This window comes from Radiomyces spectabilis, assembly GCF_025331425.1.
Source record: "Radiomyces spectabilis strain NRRL 2753 chromosome Unknown BYT42scaffold_2, whole genome shotgun sequence".
Taxonomy (NCBI): domain Eukaryota; kingdom Fungi; phylum Mucoromycota; class Mucoromycetes; order Mucorales; family Radiomycetaceae; genus Radiomyces; species Radiomyces spectabilis.
The window spans coordinates 1,430,572-1,450,634 of record NW_026251927.1 but is presented as its reverse complement, the minus strand read 5'-3'; the positions used below and the strand labels follow the sequence as shown (position 1 = coordinate 1,450,634).

The following is a 20,063-nucleotide window of genomic DNA, read 5'->3' as shown; positions in this document are numbered from 1 at the left end:
TACTTGAAGGTTCTGTCCTACATCATCTGACTCCTTTTTTTTCTTGATTCATTTGCCGGCACAGTGGCAAAATGCTAGGCACCAGAAACCAGAAAAATGGATAAACGTCTACGAGCAAATAACATGACCGATGTTGTGAAACCTAAGTAAGATCAAGAAACGAAGGTGATCTTGGCACTAGGCATACTTGTTCCCAATGTATAAAATCCGCCATCGCTCGGAAACTTGCTAAAAATGGAACTAGACCCGCCCGTCGGGGACCCGTTACCAAGACTGCGGGGGAGAGTATGAAGAACGCAACTGTCGCTTTTGCAAGATTCACCTTGTTCAAGGATCTGTCATCTTTGCGCTGTGATTCACAGGTGATCGATCAGTTTAGAAACCCCGCCCCCCTTTTTTTTTTCTCTCTCTCTGCTTTCCCGCAGGTTCTGTCAATGGTTGACTTCAGCCGACCTTGCCATACTTTATTGCGCTACTGATGCATGATTTTCCATTACTTCCCAAGAAGAAGCATAGACGGGGTTACTGTGGCCAATGAACGCCAAGTAAATGCTAATGTCGTATAAACGCTGGAAAAAGACTTTCTACAAGCCATACTGACGCACTGCACAATGAACTGAGCAAACTTGCCTTTTTTTTGGACCCAGCGACTACAAGTCAAGGCAGTATCTGTTGGCATTCTTCGCGGCCTTAATCCTTGATTATCAAACTGGTCCATTGGGCGATTAGTTCCTTGGTTTTTTACGCTCAGAGATTAACGTCGACGCTTAATGTGACATACATATAAAAAAGGGTTGCTCTTCGACCTGCGTACGAAAATTGGGTCATTTTAGAGTGATGCTCAATCTGGGTGATAATTCATTGATTGACTTTTTCTTGTTATCGAAATAATAAGGAAAATGTCAAATGGTTCAAGCAGAGAGAACAGTTGGAATGTTGTTTCACGTATATGCATGGTACAAACAAATTCGCGTTCAGCATCATGTTTTATAATGCTTTTATTGGGTACGCGCAATTATTTCTCCTCAGCCAATATGTAGAGAGAAAGCGCAATGACTAAACTCTGCAATTTCTGCAGATGGCATTGATCGATTGGTACTGATCAACAAGGCATGGTAACAACAGCTCGAAAGAGAAAAATAAATGGAAATAACCCATGCGGTTGATGTTTGATGTGACTTATTAGGCACAAGGTGACATCCAAGTTGGGTATTTCTCCGGATGATGTGCCGGCGCCGGCATCAACCACACATCATCAGGTGACAGATTTGTCTTGACCCAATTCCTGTACACAAAATTTATAACAGTGGAATCAACAACAACAAGAGCCTTAGATTGAGTTCCATCTATTTTTACATTTTTCGAGAGCGCAAGATTTTGTAGATTCAAAAAAAAAATTCGAAAAAGGGGGCTGCTTTACACAAAAAAAAAAGAAATTGGAAAAAAAAAAGAGGATGACCAAAAGTGGGAAGGGGAACATTGAATATAGTGCAGAATAACGGAGAGGCAGGAACTAAGGAGGATGAAGGGGGCTATGTGGGTAATGTAAGGATGAAAAAGATATATTATTGGACCAAAACGTCATGGTAACCAGCCTGCTGGTGGTAACGGTGCTGCCAAAAAGAGGCCGAGGAAGGTTGGTTCAGTGGGACCGACACTGGTGCCATATTGGCGGGGTTGATAATCGGAATGGCTCGTTTGGACGGCGGTGTAAGTTTATGAGAGACGGAATAACCACCCATCGTTGGTGACGTTCTCGGTGATGAGTGAGGTGATATCCGTTGCTGGATTCGTTCACGATGTTCAATCGCCTATTATATTTCCCAGTGTCAGTTTCTCAATGGTTCAATGTAATCCATGGGAAAAAAAACCCCGTCTTTTTTCTTTATTTTTGGGTTCACTCTTTTTTCTCCACTACCGATTGGAAGCTTGCTTACATCTTCGGTACACTGAACTGGGCAGAAATCGAAATCGTCATAGAAATTCCGAGCTAGTTCATGTTGTGTTTGAAATTGATCAAGACGTCGAGCTATTATTGTATACCGAGGATGAATATTTGTACAGAAAAAAGACTCATCGTGTGGGGAGCTGCGTTGGCTACCATGATTAGCTTACATGACATGGATTGATATGCAGACATGATGGATGTTATGGGAATTGAGAAGTTTTTTTTTTTTTTTTTTGGTGTATCAAGAAAAAAAATGAACAGATGTGAAAATGATAGGTGAGAGGGATCGAATGCGGTGTATATGTCAAGTTGTTTTTTGATATATGTTTGTGTTTTGCTCGTCTGCTTGTCTTCGGAGAAAAGAAAGCAAAGAAGTGGTGTTAAAAAAAAAGAGAGGGAAATGGTATTTCAAGTCAATTTCTATTTTATACAGTAAAAAAGGCTATGCGAATAAAGTTTGGATTCCCAATTCGGGATAAACCATTGGGCAAGTACGGTGACACAAACTACAAGGTAGTTCGTGCACTTTGGTCGCTTTTCTTTCCTTTTTAATCGCTAGTTCCTACTCCTCTCTATTTCCATCTCCTCGGTCTCACTAATCCATCATCATCATCAATAAATTACAAAAAAAAAATTGATGAACGAAGGAGACTTTTTTTCAACCCACCTTTTTCTGTACACTTATTCTTTTTGAAACAGTGGAGCTTCTTGGAGAAGTCTCGTTATCCTCTTTGCTTTGTGTCGGAAACTCATTGAACAAGCCTAAAGAATCAGCCCATTTCTGAAATCTTTATGCAGCACTTTCTTTCTATTCTTCGATTTGGAAACTCTAAAAAATACACGTGAGTGGTTCCATTCCATGACCGTTCTAAAAATCCAATCGAATTGCCTAATGGGAATAGTCGATGAAACTCATCGTCAAGAACAAAAATAAAAGTATAGCCTTGCGCTGCATTACTACAACAAAGTGGAACCCAAAAAAGGCATCACATGATCCCTCAAAACCAAGGACACCGTGCTTACCCTAATTGAAAATGCACCCCATCTCAATAACCATGGCTGGTAACCATGCAAAAAAATAGCAATCATTGGTATTGCATGATTGATGCACATTATATACTTTGATCATCATGATGAAAGAAAATCGGCATTTTTGCTTTGCTTCTGCCATTTTAGTGGATCGCTTTTTTAATGGAGAGTAGGAAAAAAAAAGATAAAACTTGCACTTTTGAACAAATAAGGATGTGATGTGTCCTAGGATGGAAATATCCTCTGGTCAATCGCTGGTTACTTTTTTTTCGCGCTAATCGTTTGTCGATAGAGTAAAAAGGCATGTTTGTTTATATCTCATGACGTTTAGTTTACATGTCATATGAACATAAAAGATGCGATGGGTAGAAGGTTAACGATAGTGGATATGTTGGAAGACTGTTTTCAACTGGCAACATTCTCATTCAAGCTCATGGAGGAACCATGTTGCATGCCATGGCGACATTGAGGCGTTTTTGAGATAGTACAGGCAAAGCTTGTTAAAATCAAGGCCGACGATGGCAAGGAATTTTTTTTTATCCTGTTAAAGCGCCATGCGACCTTGCAAAGAAATTTCATTCGTTGCTGTGGCTTTGGCTCAGGGATATTTGACCCTTTGCCTCTTTCTTTTGTCTTTTGGCTTTGCGAAATGGATGGTTCACTGGTTCTTGAGCTGAACTGATAACGGGATTACTCCGGAGTTTATATTCTATCCAGAGACAAACCTGGTCACCCACGGAAAAGCTTGCCCAGTGATCATCATTTGAAGTAAGGCACCAGTGATAAGGGAGAGTTGGATCCTGGACAATGATGAAAAAAGTTATAAAAAGATATCCCCTCATTTCGCAGTATTTATAAACAACATCACCCTTTTCCGCTCCATGCACTTCTCTGTTCATTTTATTTCGTGCAGTTCTTTCTTTTTCGACAATTTTGCATGCATTTTCAAGTTGTCCTTGTATGCATCGTGGTCAATTTAGCGACTACGATCGCTCTTCAGATGGGTGAGCGGTGCGATCCTAATCCCTACTACTCGTAAGCTCGATTACACCACCCACACGGATACGGCTCATGCTAACTTTGATGTTCTTTTTTTTTCCAGGGCCAGTTGGCAATACGAAGATTCGTGTGATAATGTCTATCTGTACTGCGATGCGAATACCAGTACCTGCCAACTCAAAGGATGTTCCAACGCAGACTTTATTCTAGGGTAGGTAGAATAAAACTCGAGTAGACATTGAGTACTACTCTTGTCTTCTTGGTTTATCTTTTTTTTTTCTCCTGAAATCTCCTAGTAACGAGTGTCGTGAATAGTTGGGATACACAGACACATAATTTACCGTCACGATGCAACTCCACCACGTTTTGCCCCGACAGTAATTCTCAATGTACACCGTTATTGCCCGTAGGAGGACATTGCGAAATGGTAGGCTTGTACATAGCCATTGTCCGGCGAATATTATTATTAAACTTAGTCTATTAGCAACGAGATGATGAATGTGCGGGACAAAATTCGATCTGTCTCAATTCAACTTGTCACATCAAAGGCGTTCCTTTGGGTGCTCACTGTGGCGCTGATACGTGAGTTACTGCCAACTGCTTTTTTTTCCCGAAAGAAAAAACTCACACAAGGGAACAAATTTTTATTCTAGCACTAATTTCGTCACATACGATGCACAAGGTTATGCTATCCATCAAACGATTATCCGCGATAACTGTACCACAGGCGCTTACTGCGATGAGCAACGTACATCGACTTGCATCACGGCGAAACCCAATGGGCAATTTTGTAACCAAGATCGCGAATGCTTGTCCGAGACGTGTCACGCCGATGGTATATGTATTAATGGACCTGAAGTGTTTCGTATGATTCCTTCCTGGTTGTGGGGCGTAGTGGGATTATCGATTGTGCTGTTTGTTCTCCTCACCATGGGAGCACTGTGGATACTGCAGCGATACCAGTCGCGAAAGGAACACGAAAAGATTGCCAAGTTTTTCGGCGACAACGAGGAGTTTGCCAAGCACGCATTAATGGATCACGATAGTCAATCCACTGAAGGCCTGACCCGATCTTCACCACCCACGGAAGGACACGGCAGCTTTGTTTATTTGGCGACGCCGGATTATGTAAAATCCTCGGCTCTGTCAGCCCACTCCTGGCGCAACCCGGCTCCTAAGCATCGCGATTCCTCTTTCTCTCATCGCGATACAACCACGTTATCCACTAGGCCTCAATCGCCGCAGTAAAAATAGATAATTTCTTCATCCGATAATATAGAAGAATCCCGTTTTATTGTCAATGCATGGCTGCGCAATCCCCCAAAAATTTGCTCAAGGCCGTAAAAGGCATGTGTTGTGGTGCCTGAGTTTCGCTTGTTGAAAAAGAAAAAAAATTGTGCTACGAGTCCAATAAGTTTTTCAGTCAAGACCTTCTCCATTATCCAAAAGAAAATAACCTGTAAGTCGTCGAACGTTGACACAAAAATTCCTTCTTAAGAGTATCCCTAACATATTGGCCGGGATAAGGAATCTTGGTGACTTGCTACAACCGTGCAGAATCAGTTATTCTTGCATTCGTCTTGAAAGCGACGCGGTTGATCCTTCTAATGACTGTGTATGTGATTCTATGATTCGGCTTACAAATAGTAGGAAAGAATAAAGGAAATAGAATCTGTTGTTCGATTTTTTCATTTTTCATTTTTCGGTCCTTGGTTATATTATCGATCTGAAACAAAAAGATCGGGCGATCGACCGCGGGCTGGATTACAAAGTCATATATCGACGTCCGCTCTGCTTAGCTCACTTTTCTTGCCTGGCCTACTTGTTAGTCAATATTCACAGTCTCTGTTGACAGGTCTTGCAGCAGTTACTATCTCTACCACATAGCAGTTGTACCTGAATAAACCCTCAACTGACAACAATGCGTTGAATAAATGTATCAATTCTCCGTATGTGATGCCGCCTTGGGCCGATGCGCTTTTTCCATGAACGAAGAAGATGGCTTCCATCGACAAAAATGAAACCAGCTGCTGATATGTTTCGATGGCATTGCCTGAAACCATTTATACTGAAGTAAAGGACAAATGTGCATGTCATGCGTAATAAGAATCTGCAATTCTCATTTTCCTGATTTGATTCCGAAACGATCATGCGAATCCGCTTGTTTAAATTTTCAAACCAAACTGGTCGAACCTTGGGGAATACCATAATTTCAAAAGAGATTTCGTAAATTTTGTTGTCATTGATATTACGAATTGTCATTATTCATGCAATAAATTGCTCCAGTAAACAATACCGTTTTTGAATATGGAAGATATCACGGATTGGCAGTGAGGTCACGTTATCATTTGAATTGTTCATGTGCTTTTGAGGAAGTGAATCAGTTTATGGACAAACTGATAGAAAAAAGTCTTTTTGAAAGTGTATGGGAGAAGAAGCCAGTGTGGGTAATTTTCCTTGAGGGGTATTTCTTGTGTTCATCTTCCTTGGTTCTCCTTTTTCGTAAAGAGCTCGCGGGCCGTTACTGCATTGTCAGGATTTGCCCCTCTTAATTCTCATCGGTGTTTGTAACGGCGGCAAAAAGAGGGTGTTTTTTTATGTAACGTGTCAGACCTGGTTTTTTTTTTCTTCTTTCTCCACCTGTTTTTTTGGTCTCTTATTATTTCTTTACTATTTAGTGATAATTCTCTCTACCTGTGCCTTTTTTTTTATCAAGGATGCTGCCCGAGTTTGGTTATATTGTTGCGCAAGCAGGTGCTGATTCGCGGCTTGCTCCATCCACCAAGTCATTGGCATCGTCCTACCATTCACAAGACGATGTCGCCAAAGCTCAACCTTACTATACGCGACACCCTTCCTCACCTCAACCACTGTTACCACTTCCAGCTCCACATATGCATCCAATGCATGAAGACTATTTTAACAAATCCTATTATGTTCATGGTGGCACAGACCATGGTCGTCCGCTTCAGCCGTTACCACCTCAACCGTCAACACAACCGTCGTCGGCATGGCATTCGATTCACACGTCGCCTCGCAGTTCAGTATGGCAAACCTCGCCCTTGTACACCACCCCTTCTCCAACGAAATATCGCGATCAGGAAGATCCTTACTCCTACCCTTGGAATCAAGGTATGCCCCAGGATCCGCGTATGGATTGATCAACCTCGTTCATTGCCAATGGGTGTAGACGAAAATCAGCATGAAATGAAGCTATTAAAGGGCCTGCGAGAGTACAACAATCTACTAACATGGATGGATAATGAGTTTTGGGAACAAAGCAAAGAGTAAGTGCCAATGAATACGATCGGAAGTGATCTGCATAAAAACATGCAAATATTAAAGTACGATTCTGCCTATAGGGTTTACCGCGAAAAACTGGCCTCACTTCAGGAAGAACTTCAGAGTATTCAACTTGGTAAAGACTTTGTTGGTCCTACCAGCACCGTGCCTCGAAAGGACTAAAAAAAGAATTGGCTGCGTCTGAAATGGCCGACGTCGTTACTGTAGGCACGCATCCGGCTTTCAAAGATGCGGTGGCGGATCTTGAAATTAAACGCGATAAGACGATCAAAGACGCTGAATGCTTAATGACATACCAACTTGCGTTTTCCCGTCAACAGTACGATCAGGACATGGAGACCGTTAATGAAGAATACGAGGTATGCGTTGAAAAGTAAATGTATTAATGCTGCCACGATCAAACCTATTGAGCGTGAACCCATACCCATCTCAGAACGAGCGACATAACCTGCATGATGTGATATTGATGGCCATTGAAGATCAACGAAGGAGTATTCGAGAAGACAAGGACGATGCCCCCATTGATATTCAAGAGTTATTTAACGACGCGTATGCGAGGCTTGAAACCAAGCGAACCTTGCGTCGGCGTCCGCCTCTAGATCGAAGCAACTCTTCGGCGGTACGATGGGAACGACGGCGACAACGTAAGTAAAAGAGGAAAGAAGCTCCGCATTTCGTTGTTGAGATAATTAAGCGACTCTCTCTATATTTAAATAAGCCCGGACAGGGACCCCACACAATATCCATGCCTCGCCGTCTCCAAAAGAGGAAGACGAGCTGGATCAGGATTTTATGGCCATGAAGGTATAATTTCCCACGGCTAATAAAGGTTGACTCTGGATTTCGGCTCGACTTTTTTTCCTTATTTTGTCTGCTACTTGCCTCAGGGGACACTCAATGTAAAGAAATAGACACTATAGCAAGTCTCAAGGAATATACAATACAGTATACCGTTTCTATTCCGCTGCCTTCCTCATTTCTGCTCCATTGTTCGGACTGTTTACCTAGTCGTCTCTGGGGCAAGGCCCAGATGGCGTGCTTGCTTAGGAGAGAATCGAAAGTCACTACAGTATTCAAAGGACGCAGATCTAAAATTCTTATTATTGGATTCGCTTGGCAATAGGATGTATTTTTGATCATCAGCCAATCTCCAATATGATTGCCTTTTTTTTTAATGTGCAAAATAAGAGAGCGAGGTGAACAGATTCAGCCACTGCCTCCGCGGAAATGAATTATCTTGAAACGAAAGCCGGTTTTTGTTCGCCGCATGGATGTCTTTCTAAAACTTACGAGTTTTTCGTGCATGAGAAACGGTTTGTTTTTAAAGGACACCCTCATTTTTTTCTCTTTCTGGTATTGCTTACCGTATTCAAGGAGCGCTTTTTTATCTCTTATCTGGACATGGCGACTTGGTTTGTCCTTAAACAACTACTGACTTTTTCTTTGCCTGAATAGTTTCCCGCTTATAGAACCATATGAACGGACTAATGATACATGAACTTCTTTCTGAGCCCAGAGACATCTTATCGGGCCGGTGCAGAGAACCGCGCGAAAGCTGCATGAACGGGCCAGTGCCTTTAAAAAATTCCAGGCCCCGATTATTCCGGCCATTGTTTCCGCTTATTCCATCTGCATGTTCTGTGAATAAAGCGTCTTGTAAAGGGGGAAAAACGCCAACATGATCATCCGTTTGAGACATGAACATTAAGATCAAGTACCTGCCTGATTGGTGTTATAGGTGACAAAAGGGGTGTTGGCAATCGCATGTGCACCGCACAGGCCAGGTTACACTCCATTTTCAGATGTTTGCGGATCGATAATCTTGATCATTGCCCTTTTTTAATTTTTCTTTTTTTCTGTATTTTATACATGAGTGCATGTGCCAATCGTAGTGAGCTCGTTTATTTGTTTTGGTTACAATAGAGAATAAGGAAAGATAAGTGCGCCGTCAAAGGATATATAGAGTTATTTACAGTCGATCATATACTAAATAAAGTGCAGCTAGCATGAAAAAAAAGGGAAAAAGAATAAAGAAAAGCTATCGGGATACCTTTTTTTTTGTTTCAACTCAAACCAATGTTGGGATGGGTTTGTGCTTACTTTTTGGGTGAGGATATTTTGATTTGTTTAGAAAAAAGGTATACAGCGAAGATCGGCATTCATGGGATACCACAGATCGGCTGAAGGACTGATCGGTGGATTGGCCAAATCAGTTAATAACTTTTGAGGCAGAAGACTTTCCGCTTCCGAGGTCAAAGTAATGTCGACCGTATTAGAGTCGAAAACCCATTGTCTCCGTGGTGGCAGTGAGGTTTGTGGATGAGCAGATAGGTTATCGAGGGCAACTGATGTCAATGGAGAAGAGAGTTCGTGGCGGAACGTGCATCGAATACCGTAGGGACACGCGCCTGTCTGTTCAAAGGTTCTGCAGGTCTGCGTTTTGTATTTTGGGTGACGTTCGACTTGACGGAGATCGCATACTCCATGGGCGTACTGACAGCGGTCACCGTATTGACATTGGTTCTGTTTCTCCCAGTTACGGCAAAGCTCCGTTTTGTACAATCGCTGTCTTTTCTGTTCGGCGGATTGAACTTTGGTGAGATCCTGATGTTGAGCAGCGGATTCGTGAATGGGCGTAATGGGATAATCAATGGCAATGGAGGTGTTAGGGGAGACGTCTGGTTTCTGATCGTGAACTGACATGAGCACACATGAAAGGAGACGATAAGATTTAGTTATTCTAGAATCCAATGAGATGTTCGCTGGGTTACCTTTTTTGTCTTTTTTGTTTTTACGATTATTTTTGCGTGGCACACGCGGAAGGGTGGTTTGAGCTGGTTGAAAGGGGGTGGTGTAAGGTGAGGGTGGTGTGATAGGGAATGGTGTCACAATCGGAACTGTGGCACAAGTCACATCTTGAGGCGGATCGAATGGTGTAGGCGTGAGAGGGCTAAAGAACACCGAGGTTTCCGTTCCCTTGTGAAGGTCGTCCAAAGCCGAAGCCCACCAGGCACTTTGATGATTGTACAACGATCCGCTTTTCGGCTGGATTGAAAAATAATCAGGTCTGTCAACGTGGCACAGTGATGGTAACCCTCTGGGAGTGCCGTATCGTGACTGGGGACTAGTCGAAACCATAAGCCGACAATGGTTACGGACAGAGCAAACAACAAGGATTGACGGATTAAAGAGAAAAAAAAAAGAAAGAAGCAATGGATTTTATTGAATGAAGAAAACACAAAGGGAGAAGAGGAGAAGAAGAAGAAAAAAGGATCCAAACAGATGCCAGCTTATTTTATATACAAATATTACGGATTGACACTTTCAGTCACATAGTGTAAATTTCGTTCTCTTTTCTCTACCCTTTTTTTTTCTTTCTTTTTGTTATTATTTTGTTTATTTCTTCATATGCATAAAGATTGGTATCCGAATCGAAAAAGAACCCAAGAAAAGAGCCTAAAGATAACATGATTACCGATAAAAGGGTCTGTGCGCTGCTTATCTCTCTTGTTCCTTAGTCTAGTTTGATAGTGCTTCATCATAGATTTTTTGGATAGTCTGATAACATTTTTCCAAACAAAAAAACTTGATCGGGAAATCAAATAAGTGTCCGATAGACCAAGGGACCGGTCAAAGATCGAGTATCGGGAATATTCATTGTTTGCTTCCTGCTAAGCTTGTCATCCATGTTTTAATTAGGGTCAAAAAGCTACCCTCCTCTGATGGTGGATGGCTGGCAGTGATCGTCTTTTTTAACATTTTTTAGTGAATTTCAGCCATGTGGATCCTTTTTGCTTTATTCTTATTTCTTTCTCTTATCCGTGCCGTTACCCTCAATGAACACTGTGACTGTGGATATCTCGATGATCAGCAAAACACATGGACAGATATTTGGCATTACGACTTTCAACAGCATGATAAACTGAATTACAAAGATTTTTTTCTTGCTAATTATGACATCAAGGCGAAGTACAAAGGCACATTTGCCCGTCATTTCAGCCGACAAAATGTCGCTTTGAACCACGGTCTTCAAATCGCAGTGACCGTTCCCGATCAGAATATCACCGATGGCACCCGATGTGGTGGCATCGGCACGAAGAGGTAGGCTCTAGATTTCTAATATTTGAATCATTCTGATGTGAGTTTTTGATCTGCTGACACGTGATGATGCGTTCTTCTCAAGACTCGACTACATGTATGGCTCTTTCCGGAGTTATATGCGGATACCTCATGTAAATGGCACGGTCGCTGCCATGTATATTTATAATACCAAAGGGGAGATCGACATTGAAATGTTAAGCGCCGTAAAACCGCCTCAAGCCTATTTTGCCATCCATCCGGGCCTCACCGAACACGGTAGAGCCTCCAGCTTGACCCATCACAATCATATCCTTGGATATGATCCGACATCCGATTTCCATGAATATCGTATTGACTGGTTGCCTAACCTTGCAGTGTTCTACATTGATGGACAAGAAATTCGGCGCATGAATACCAATGTCCCCAACACCATAGGTCGCCTCATGTTCAGTCACTGGACAGATGGTAACGCGAATTTCAGCAAAGGTCCGCCCAAGGAGACGGCGGTGTTGGAAGTCGCCAATGTGTCAGTTTTATTTAAACAAGCCGTACACCCGCTGTGCAATGGATGCCGCCTGCCACCGGAGGTCGCCCTCTTACATTGAGCGACTTTCGTCAGACAAAAAGCCTAACGCATACACGGCATAACCTGGGCGAGAACTCTTGACGGAACTTCGGTATATTAATGACAACCCTATGGCATACGTTGCAACGTGATTTGTTTCTGAACACGCGCAGGGCAGCACTGGTTCCCCCCCTCAGTTCCATCCCGCCCAGGCTATGATAGATCTAGAAAGATGTGTGGGTATGTTGGGTATTTAAAAAAATGAGTTAGTAAGCTCTTTGATTGATTCAAATTTTCGTCAAGATATTTTACCTTTGTTATTTGAGTTTTCGATAGCCATTGATCGCTTGACATGACTTGGATTATATGACATTGAAAAAATTTTGAATTAGTATATGTTTATTACATCATAGCAAATGAAAAGAAATTGGACTTGCCTTTGAAGCAAATGGTGTACCGGAAAAAAAAAACGATGAATACGGACCGCCAGGTAAGCTTCTTCTTCGATGCGGAAAATAAAATTGCTTCCAGGGACAATTAAGCGATGGATTGGTGGTGTCAGCTTGAGCAAGCAAAAAATATTGACGTGGCCAGAAGTGACGGTAATTTCGAGTTGGATTCTAGATATCGAGAGTCCCCCGAATGAAAAGAAAGAAAAACAAATAAAGTACATGATGATAAAAAAAAAACAATGGTCGCGTCAGTAAAAACCTCCTAAAAAAACCTGTGGGAAAAAAGAGGAAAAGACTGCGAAAAGAATATGTACATGAATATAAAATATAAAATATAAAATACAAAATACAAACTATGAACTACAAGATACAATAATCGGGGAGACATCTTGAATACCATATCATGAGAAGCAATCCAAAGGAGAGGAACATGAGAGGACACGTAAGCGTTTTTTCCGATGAACAAGAAGTCACACCGCCGACGATGGCCTTTGACGTTATCCGGTTTCGCCAGATGGATGGATGGCGAGAGAAAGTCAAGTTGTAGCATACCGAACTTGTTAGGCGAAAAGAAGACGGAAAAAACCGGAAGCCGGAAGAAGGATGAAAAAAAAAAAGAGGCAAGTCTGTTTTGCCGGAGCAAAATCGATGGTAGACCACTCGACGCTTACCTTTTTGAGGATGGTAGTCGATTTAACCAAGTTTGATACACTGGGATAAGAATGGTCTGGATGATGAATGCGGATGGGATCTTGATACAATGATAGTGAGGGTTTATCAAGCAAACAGGAAGAGAGATAAAATTGAAGACAAAACTATAATGATTTCCTATGGATGAAACAATAGTCACCCTACTGATGCATGAGTTTACAGATCGAAGCACGTCTGCTTATGTATTATTCGATTCATTGAAAATTGAAAGAGAATGAAAGGTATAAATGACCGTATAACTGACAGAAAACCCAAATTAAATGATGCTACAAAGACGCCAGTCGTATCATTAACCACCTTTCTTCAAAAAGAGCTCCACTCACATTTTTATTTGAAAGACGACGATGCTCTGTTTGACCACAACTGGCGCAAACGGCACCTTGCTGCTAATTGTTTCGCCTATTATCGTGAAAGTGGGCAGCGAGGCATGGTTGAAAGATGAAAAAAAGGTTTAACAGGTCTTGATAACTTAGTGTAGATCATGTGATTTACAAAATCGCTGCGCGTGTGATCTTGAAGATCACAAAGTTTGGTTCTTTGGATGTGTAGTAGGGATGTTGCTCTTAGGGAAGTGGGAATAGTAGCTGATTAAAGATGTGTTTGGAATGGGATATTCCATTTGCAATGCTCAAAACTCCGCACTCGAATTTGTGTATCCAAAGGTCCCGCTTGATGGTGTTCTCTTAACTCTAATCTTTTGTCAATAAGCCTCCATTCGGGTTGATTTTTCGGTGAGATTTAGTTGATGTACTCATAAATCTTTGCACATTCAATGAAGCTCAGTCTCTTTTCCTTTTTCCCGGGGGGCTTGCCCTCCCTGACCTACCGCCACATAACGATCATGTTCTTCATCCACGACAGAGGAACAACAATATGTATGCAAAGTCAGGAACGGAAATAGTCAGACATCATATAATATTAAATGGAAGAGACAAAAATAGATAACAGAAAAATCATTACTTGGGAAAAACATAGCATAAGGATAAAATCAAAAGGAACATAAGGACAAAAAGCATACATAGAAACACAACATAGGGATAAAGGATAATTTGAAGAAAAAACAGACATAAGTATAAAAGTAAAGGAACATGAGACAAAAAAAGCATACAATCAAACGTACTGAAATAATGAAAAACACAAAATAAAAGGCATAAAGGAACATAAAATACATAAATGAGGATACAAAATAGGACCATAACGCAGTGCGTGATTCAAGGACTTAACGATCCAGCTGTTGGCTGTCAAACACTTCGCGGTAGACAATGTTCTTGGTGCATACTTCTGTAGATCGATCGTTTGCATCCCGAACGATCAAGATTTTTATCGCTGATGGTCTACGTACGCGTGACATAGCAATATATAGCTGCCCATGGGCAAACACCGGAACCGGTAGGAATAGTCCGATAGCATCGAACGTTTGTCCTTGTGCCTTGTTTATTGTCATTGCAAACGCGACGCGGATGGGAAATTGGCGTCGCTTGAAATGAATTCCATTTTCGTCCGATTCGTTGGTCAAAGTGACTCTTGGGGTGGTAGGCTCGCCGGACTCATGGAGTTCAGAATTTCCACTTGGTGAAATAATTGCTCTTCAGAGTCCATGCTGTCGGCACTTCGATAGATACGCACTTCACCTGGAAATCTCTCGATAACTTTTTCGTTCAGAAAAGCTGCGTCTGAATTTTTTGGTGTCAAGATAGCTCGTTCAATTAAGAATTCGGCTGCCGGAACGTTTCGAAGGCTGGCGCCGTATACTGCACTGATGAGGTCGCTCGAATCGGAGGATGGCAATAACATTTGTGTTGGGATTCGGATGCCCTTGTTTCCATGGTTCGGTTCCAGTCCGTTGCCAATGCGCAGAAGGTATGTGGCAAAGTTCTCTAGAATCTCTGCATCCTCGTTATTGACCAAGCGTGCCTGTTGAACGCGCATGTTGGTGTTTAAGCGTAGGATTTCGACCGAAGACCAAAAAGAAGCTTTGTTCAAGCACTGCTCGACAGTTTGTGGACGCGTTGCGCTCGGAATGACCGGAAGAACCTGACGAAAATCGCCACCAAAAACGACAGTCTTTCCTCCGAATGGAACATGCTGCAGAGCGGGATCTCTGGTTGCCATCAAGTCTTGCAATGTACGGCTAACGGCTTCGAAAACGTGTCGGCTCATCATTGTAGCTTCATCCCAGACAATCAACTCTGCCTGATACATCAACTCTGCTTTTTCGGATCGTCGTGGGATATGGCACATTGAATGCTGGTCTACTTTCAACGGAATGCCGAACTGTGAGTGAGCCGTTCGTCCACCACGCAACAATAATGCAGCAGTGCCACTTGAAGCCACAGCAAGAGCTATTCTGCCTTGTTGACGTACTGCAATAAGGATACTGTCGAAGAGGAAGGTCTTGCCTGTGCCACCAGGACCGTCAACGAAGAACAATCGGGCTGATGCATTGCTTCCATGCGAAACACTGTGGATGATTGCATCGTATACGGCACGTTGGTTTTCGTTCAAGCGTTCATGACTTCCAGGTGCGTTGGCGGCATCTGCGATAAGATCGTATTGCTCTCTTATGAGTCGAAGCTGAAAACGGCGTCCCATTCTGTCAATTTCTTGGCGAGCAGAGAGAACAAAACCATCATAATTGAGCAAAGAACTTGACTGACGGTTGAGATGATCTTCAATGTCAAGCAACGCGCGATCGTACACGGTTTGCGGTGCCGCCACTTGATCGACGTCGCCCGGATTTTGGGTTCTCCAGAAATGAATGTAGTCCTCTGCCAACTGCTGATGGAACTGCATCCATAGCTCAAAAGGATTGGGTGCCTGACATTCACTGACAACGACAGCAAACAAAAACCGAAGAGCGTACGGCATCTGGTAGGTGGCCGCTTCCTGAAGACAGTTGTACCACTCTTCATTCCCTTCGAGAAGTCCTAACCGTCGTGCAGCTGCTTGATAAGTTGCCATAATGACACCATTCACTGTTCGGAGGTGTTCGAAGCTTTGAGCTCCGGGGACACTATAGAGCAACATCCGAAGATAATATTTCTCTACTTGGCGAGGTGAAACCGCATACACGCGCCCGATCGTACCACCAAATCCACGCTGTCGGGGTTCCCATCTACGGGATCTCGAATGGTAAACGTACTGAGCGGGAAAGTCGGGATACAGGAGAAGTCGTGCCTGAGGATCCATTCGATTTCGTGCAAACCACGCAGTCAACGTTGTTTCGCGCTGACGATCGGCAACGACTTGAGAGGTTTCATCCTCTCGAAACTGCACAGCCTGCTCGTTTTCAAGATGAACGGCTAGGCGTTGCGTGCTTGGGTATTCACGGTGCATCGAAAATGAAAGTAATCTATGGACGGCCTCGGCAGCTGAAACATAACGTGCATCGATAAAACGTGTGATTTCGTCCACTTGCTCTTGAGCATTTCGGTCGTTGTCAACACGATGCATTGCTGCTGATGCACGATCGTGACCCTTGTATACATACTTGTACAGGTATTTGACGCTTTCCAGAGAAGTGCAGATCTCGACGTTGATGTGAGCGTTATACCTTGCACAGAGGTATGGATTGTGGGGAACAACCCATCTATTATCCAGTTCGACATGGTTCTTGACCACGAAATCACCATTGTCGCGGCGACGGTATAAAGGGTAACCCCTGTGATTTTCGATAGTTGCTTCGTTGAAGGAACGCGGATAACGCTTCTTACAGGAGCCGTTTTCCATGCATGGAGCCCTGGGATGCATTATTCCACACGGACCGTGCATCATACACTTGCTAATGGTATCATAGAGATCTGGATATCTCTCTCTGTCCGGCAATTCAGCTGACACGATATTATCGTAATCATCGAGCGTTCGTGGCTTGTCGTCCGGATGTAACACCAAAAGCAGATGGAGGTGCGGTAATCCTCGTTTTTGAAATTCCACAGTATGGACATGGGCAACTACCCTACCCAAAACATGCTTCTTGGTCAAATCTTCCATGAGAGCTTTACGCTTCATGTTAAAAACTCAAGCGCAAAGGTCGGGCCGATCAACAGCTGTCTGGAGTGGAGCCAACTCGTCCTGAATTTCCAACCACTGAGGATTGCAAGTGAAAGTAATAAAGAGATCCGGCTGCCCGCATCGACGTACGATATTCATCGCATCATGGTAAAGTTGGCGCATGTGTCTCGGGCTGCCAATAAAGGTGGATGGGAGAATGACCCTTTGCCCGACGTTTTGGAGGTCATTGTCGCCGAGTTCTACCGCATCTACGATACCTCGGTACAGTTCCGTGCGCAGGTTTGCCTGGTTTAGCCGCAAATACGTGAGTCGGTTCTGTTCCATTTTTGCATACATATCCACTATATATTGCTGGAACAATCGGCCGTACAGGTGCAAATCGTGGCTGTTATCGCGCATCATCAGACGGTAGCTATACCATTGCATGACGGTAATGCTTCGACCGCTTGGCGAGCGTGAGTGGATGTTCCACCCGAGATCACCATGCGGGAACATGAGGACATAGTGGAGCGCGTCGTAGTACTGGTGCATTTCACTGATGCGTTGAAGCCCATAGCTTCTCGATCGGAGCACAATATCGCGGCTACTGTTTGGTGTGATCGTACTGTCTACCAGGATCACTCCAACTTCGCTAGCTGTGGGTGCATTGTAACGACGAACATCAGGCGTGTTTTCCGCACTTATGAGTAGCCTCACATCTACGGCTTCCTCAGATTCACGCAAGACCTGGGCCATCGACTGCAGCAACGGCACGAACGGGTTGACTTCGGTAAGCAGATCTTGTAGAATGAGAAGGGTGGCATTCTGCAGATAGGGTGCCACAGCATGCCGGTGTCTAAGTTGTGTGTTGGAATCATAAATGTACATTTGGGCAAACGCAGGGGTATGACTCTCGGTTGGTGGTAGTAGACCACCGATCTGGTGGTAAATGCCACCTTGGATACGGTAGCAGTAGGCTCCCTTGCGATTGTTGGCCACGGATTCATCTATTTGGGCGCCTACCGAAGTAAAGCTCAAATTCATATTATAGGCGCGGATCTGCTCACGGAAATCTCGCCCTTCTTCATTGTCGCTACGAAGGAGACGGGCGATGGTTGGAGGTGTAGGCTCCAAAGGTGGAAGCACAGCGGAACCTTGGCCACAGCAGAGTTGGAACTGCGGATTGGAGTTCGATTCGGATGAGCTTTCTTTGGCCCACATGTATGCCTGACAGAAATTGCAGACAACATTCATGCGTCCCAAGGTATGTCTGCAGGGGAGCTCGGTATCATCAGCGGATACAGGTAATCTACGAATGCGTTCCACAGTATCATTGTCATTTGCTTCCCTCATAGCCAGTCTCCTCGGATTCAATGGGCAAGCTGAATGGCTATTTCGCTGATGTCCCACTTGCTGGCACGTAGAGCAACGAACTTCTACCGATCCTTGGGCCGTAGCAACACTGGGTTGTTGGGCGCGTCTGGGATTGTTGGGACAGTTTCTCGAGGTCGAGCGAGCATGTCCTGGACGACTGCAAGAAGCGCAAAAAACGTTTGAGAATGACATAGGGTGTTTTTTTATTGATGAGCAAAATAAAAGGGTTACGGAATAGATCAATCTAGCCGTGTAATGCGTTTTGCTCAATTGCTAAATCGAATTGATGTATCACGGTCTAATCATTCAAAAAAGGGAAAGGTCCAACTCAACCACCGCAGTAAATCATGTGATTCATTTCGTTTTCAACCAATCATAAATATTTGTTTTTCAGTAATTACCCAATCAAAACCGACATGTAGCAAAAACCCAATGTGACTGCCTTGTGACTGAAAATTAGCGCGCATAACTCCCAAACATTTTAATAAGGTTGAGATTTGCATGACTAATCAATTAAAGTTCCGCAAGGCAAAAAGTGATCTCGCCTGCCAGGATAGACCATGATAGACAAAATTTTGATCCACGGATGAGTCGTATCACGCTTTACGTTTGCCTTTATTGCTACGGGATCCAGGTAAATGAACGGTAGTCGTGGTATTCGGTGGTGAGGAGATCGATGCAGGTGAGATGGAGGATGAGGAGGAGGAGGAGGAGGAGGATGTGGTAGTGGAGGTGGAGGATCGAAACGATGGTGTGGTATTTTGTGATATCAGTGGTGGTTCTTGGATCTTTGTCAAGGGTGGCAATATGGCCTGGCTCACGTGTGCGACAAGCATCCGTAATCGTTCCAGTGACGTTGAGCTGGTAGAAGGAGAATGTTCGTTGTAAAGCCAATCCATAAAATCCGAATTGAGCAACGTTTCGGTATACAACGCATCGCAATCATCGCCCATACACAGTTCGTCATCCATCGTCATTGTCTGGCTCTGCGGATTTGTGGTCGTCGAACGAAAACTAAAGTTGCCATGGCCAGGGTCATCGAGCATATCATATTCATAGTACTTTGGTAACAGCACATCAATCACCCGTTCCGATCGTTGCCATGGTTGTGAACGCGGGAATGCTTTAGAAGACGAAACGGCCATTACATGTAAAACAGCGGTGGTAATTAATAGAAAACCAAGATTAACACAAAATAAAGTAGAGGTTAAAAAAGAACAACATGATGTTTGCTGGGGGGATGGAATTTTCGATTCAAGGAAATATTCGGAGCTCTGCACCTATCATGTGAAAAAGAAAAACTGGGCTTACTTTATGAAGTGATGCCAAATTTCCAGAATTTCAACTTCAGAGTGCGATCGGGGGAATGTCGGCGAATGAGAATGCAGAATAGCTCTTTGTCGGGGATCATGAACACCAATCTTCTTCTTTGACCCTTTGTTTCTGGGTTTATTTCACTGCAAAGAAAAGGGACTCCGACCACCATGGTTTTTAAATGTTTGCGAATTTGGTATCGTTCTCTATAGATTGAGTACAAGTACAGCTGTATAACACTGGCGCACGCAAGAATTGGTGCACCAATGTTGTGTCAGTGTCGCTATTCTTCAAGGCG

At 43.4% G+C, this 20,063-nt stretch overlaps 8 protein-coding genes across 8 annotated transcripts; 4 read left to right on the top strand and 4 right to left on the bottom strand.

The window, feature by feature from the left end:
* Nucleotides 1-1,649: 1,649 nt before the first annotated feature.
* On the bottom strand, nucleotides 1,650-2,024 carry BYT42DRAFT_476666 (uncharacterized protein; the record flags this gene model as incomplete). Its single annotated transcript, XM_051563631.1, has 2 exons — nucleotides 1,650-1,811; nucleotides 1,938-2,024. Coding segments are annotated over 2 exons (249 nt in total), but the record flags the coding sequence as incomplete, so codon positions are not given.
* An 812-nt stretch (nucleotides 2,025-2,836) lies between these two features.
* On the bottom strand, nucleotides 2,837-3,104 carry BYT42DRAFT_556385 (uncharacterized protein). The gene has a single exon (XM_051566776.1). The coding sequence runs from the start codon at nucleotides 3,059-3,061 to the stop codon at nucleotides 2,906-2,908; it is 156 nt and encodes a 51-aa protein (XP_051427238.1). The 5' UTR covers nucleotides 3,062-3,104; the 3' UTR covers nucleotides 2,837-2,905.
* Nucleotides 3,105-3,506: 402 nt separating this feature from the next.
* BYT42DRAFT_556380 (uncharacterized protein) lies at nucleotides 3,507-5,638 on the top strand. The gene is made up of 6 exons (XM_051566775.1): nucleotides 3,507-3,745; nucleotides 3,827-4,012; nucleotides 4,080-4,187; nucleotides 4,292-4,403; nucleotides 4,461-4,558; nucleotides 4,630-5,638. Exons 2-6 carry the CDS (start codon nucleotides 3,915-3,917, stop codon nucleotides 5,222-5,224), a joined length of 1,011 nt encoding a protein of 336 aa, XP_051427237.1. The 5' UTR covers nucleotides 3,507-3,745; nucleotides 3,827-3,914; the 3' UTR covers nucleotides 5,225-5,638.
* Nucleotides 5,639-6,598: 960 nt separating this feature from the next.
* BYT42DRAFT_556377 (uncharacterized protein) lies at nucleotides 6,599-7,361 on the top strand. The gene has a single exon (XM_051566774.1). The coding sequence runs from the start codon at nucleotides 6,794-6,796 to the stop codon at nucleotides 7,265-7,267; it is 474 nt and encodes a 157-aa protein (XP_051427236.1). The 5' UTR covers nucleotides 6,599-6,793; the 3' UTR covers nucleotides 7,268-7,361.
* A 103-nt stretch (nucleotides 7,362-7,464) lies between these two features.
* Nucleotides 7,465-8,089, top strand: BYT42DRAFT_489356 (uncharacterized protein; the record flags this gene model as incomplete). The annotated part of the gene is made up of 3 exons (XM_051563935.1): nucleotides 7,465-7,638; nucleotides 7,713-7,923; nucleotides 7,998-8,089. 3 exons carry the CDS (start codon nucleotides 7,465-7,467, stop codon nucleotides 8,087-8,089), a joined length of 477 nt encoding a protein of 158 aa, XP_051427235.1.
* A 1,024-nt stretch (nucleotides 8,090-9,113) lies between these two features.
* On the bottom strand, nucleotides 9,114-10,014 carry BYT42DRAFT_556368 (uncharacterized protein). The gene has a single exon (XM_051566773.1). It carries the CDS (start codon nucleotides 9,980-9,982, stop codon nucleotides 9,407-9,409), a length of 576 nt encoding a protein of 191 aa, XP_051427234.1. The 5' UTR covers nucleotides 9,983-10,014; the 3' UTR covers nucleotides 9,114-9,406.
* A 1,236-nt stretch (nucleotides 10,015-11,250) lies between these two features.
* On the top strand, nucleotides 11,251-11,978 carry BYT42DRAFT_556366 (concanavalin A-like lectin/glucanase domain-containing protein). The gene has a single exon (XM_051566772.1). The coding sequence runs from the start codon at nucleotides 11,473-11,475 to the stop codon at nucleotides 11,962-11,964; it is 492 nt and encodes a 163-aa protein (XP_051427233.1). The 5' UTR covers nucleotides 11,251-11,472; the 3' UTR covers nucleotides 11,965-11,978.
* A 6,880-nt stretch (nucleotides 11,979-18,858) lies between these two features.
* Nucleotides 18,859-19,724, bottom strand: BYT42DRAFT_556335 (uncharacterized protein). Its single transcript, XM_051566771.1, has one exon. The coding sequence runs from the start codon at nucleotides 19,594-19,596 to the stop codon at nucleotides 19,048-19,050; it is 549 nt and encodes a 182-aa protein (XP_051427232.1). The 5' UTR covers nucleotides 19,597-19,724; the 3' UTR covers nucleotides 18,859-19,047.
* Between the last annotated feature and the right edge of the window lie 339 nt (nucleotides 19,725-20,063).

Coding starts and splice junctions, on each gene's coding strand:
- BYT42DRAFT_556377 (XM_051566774.1), top strand. CDS start 6,794: ATGTCGCCAAAGCTCAACCTTACTATACGCGACACCCTTCCTCACCTC.
- BYT42DRAFT_556335 (XM_051566771.1), bottom strand. CDS start 19,596: ATGGCCGTTTCGTCTTCTAAAGCATTCCCGCGTTCACAACCATGGCAA.
- BYT42DRAFT_556385 (XM_051566776.1), bottom strand. CDS start 3,061: ATGTGCATCAATCATGCAATACCAATGATTGCTATTTTTTTGCATGGT.
- BYT42DRAFT_556380 (XM_051566775.1), top strand. CDS start 3,915: ATGCATTTTCAAGTTGTCCTTGTATGCATCGTGGTCAATTTAGCGACT. Junction 4,013..4,079: donor GATCCTAATCCCTACTACTC/GTAAGCTCGATT, acceptor TTTTTTTTCCAG/GGCCAGTTGGCAATACGAAG. Junction 4,404..4,460: donor TAGGAGGACATTGCGAAATG/GTAGGCTTGTAC, acceptor TTAGTCTATTAG/CAACGAGATGATGAATGTGC.
- BYT42DRAFT_556366 (XM_051566772.1), top strand. CDS start 11,473: ATGTATGGCTCTTTCCGGAGTTATATGCGGATACCTCATGTAAATGGC.
- BYT42DRAFT_556368 (XM_051566773.1), bottom strand. CDS start 9,982: ATGTCAGTTCACGATCAGAAACCAGACGTCTCCCCTAACACCTCCATT.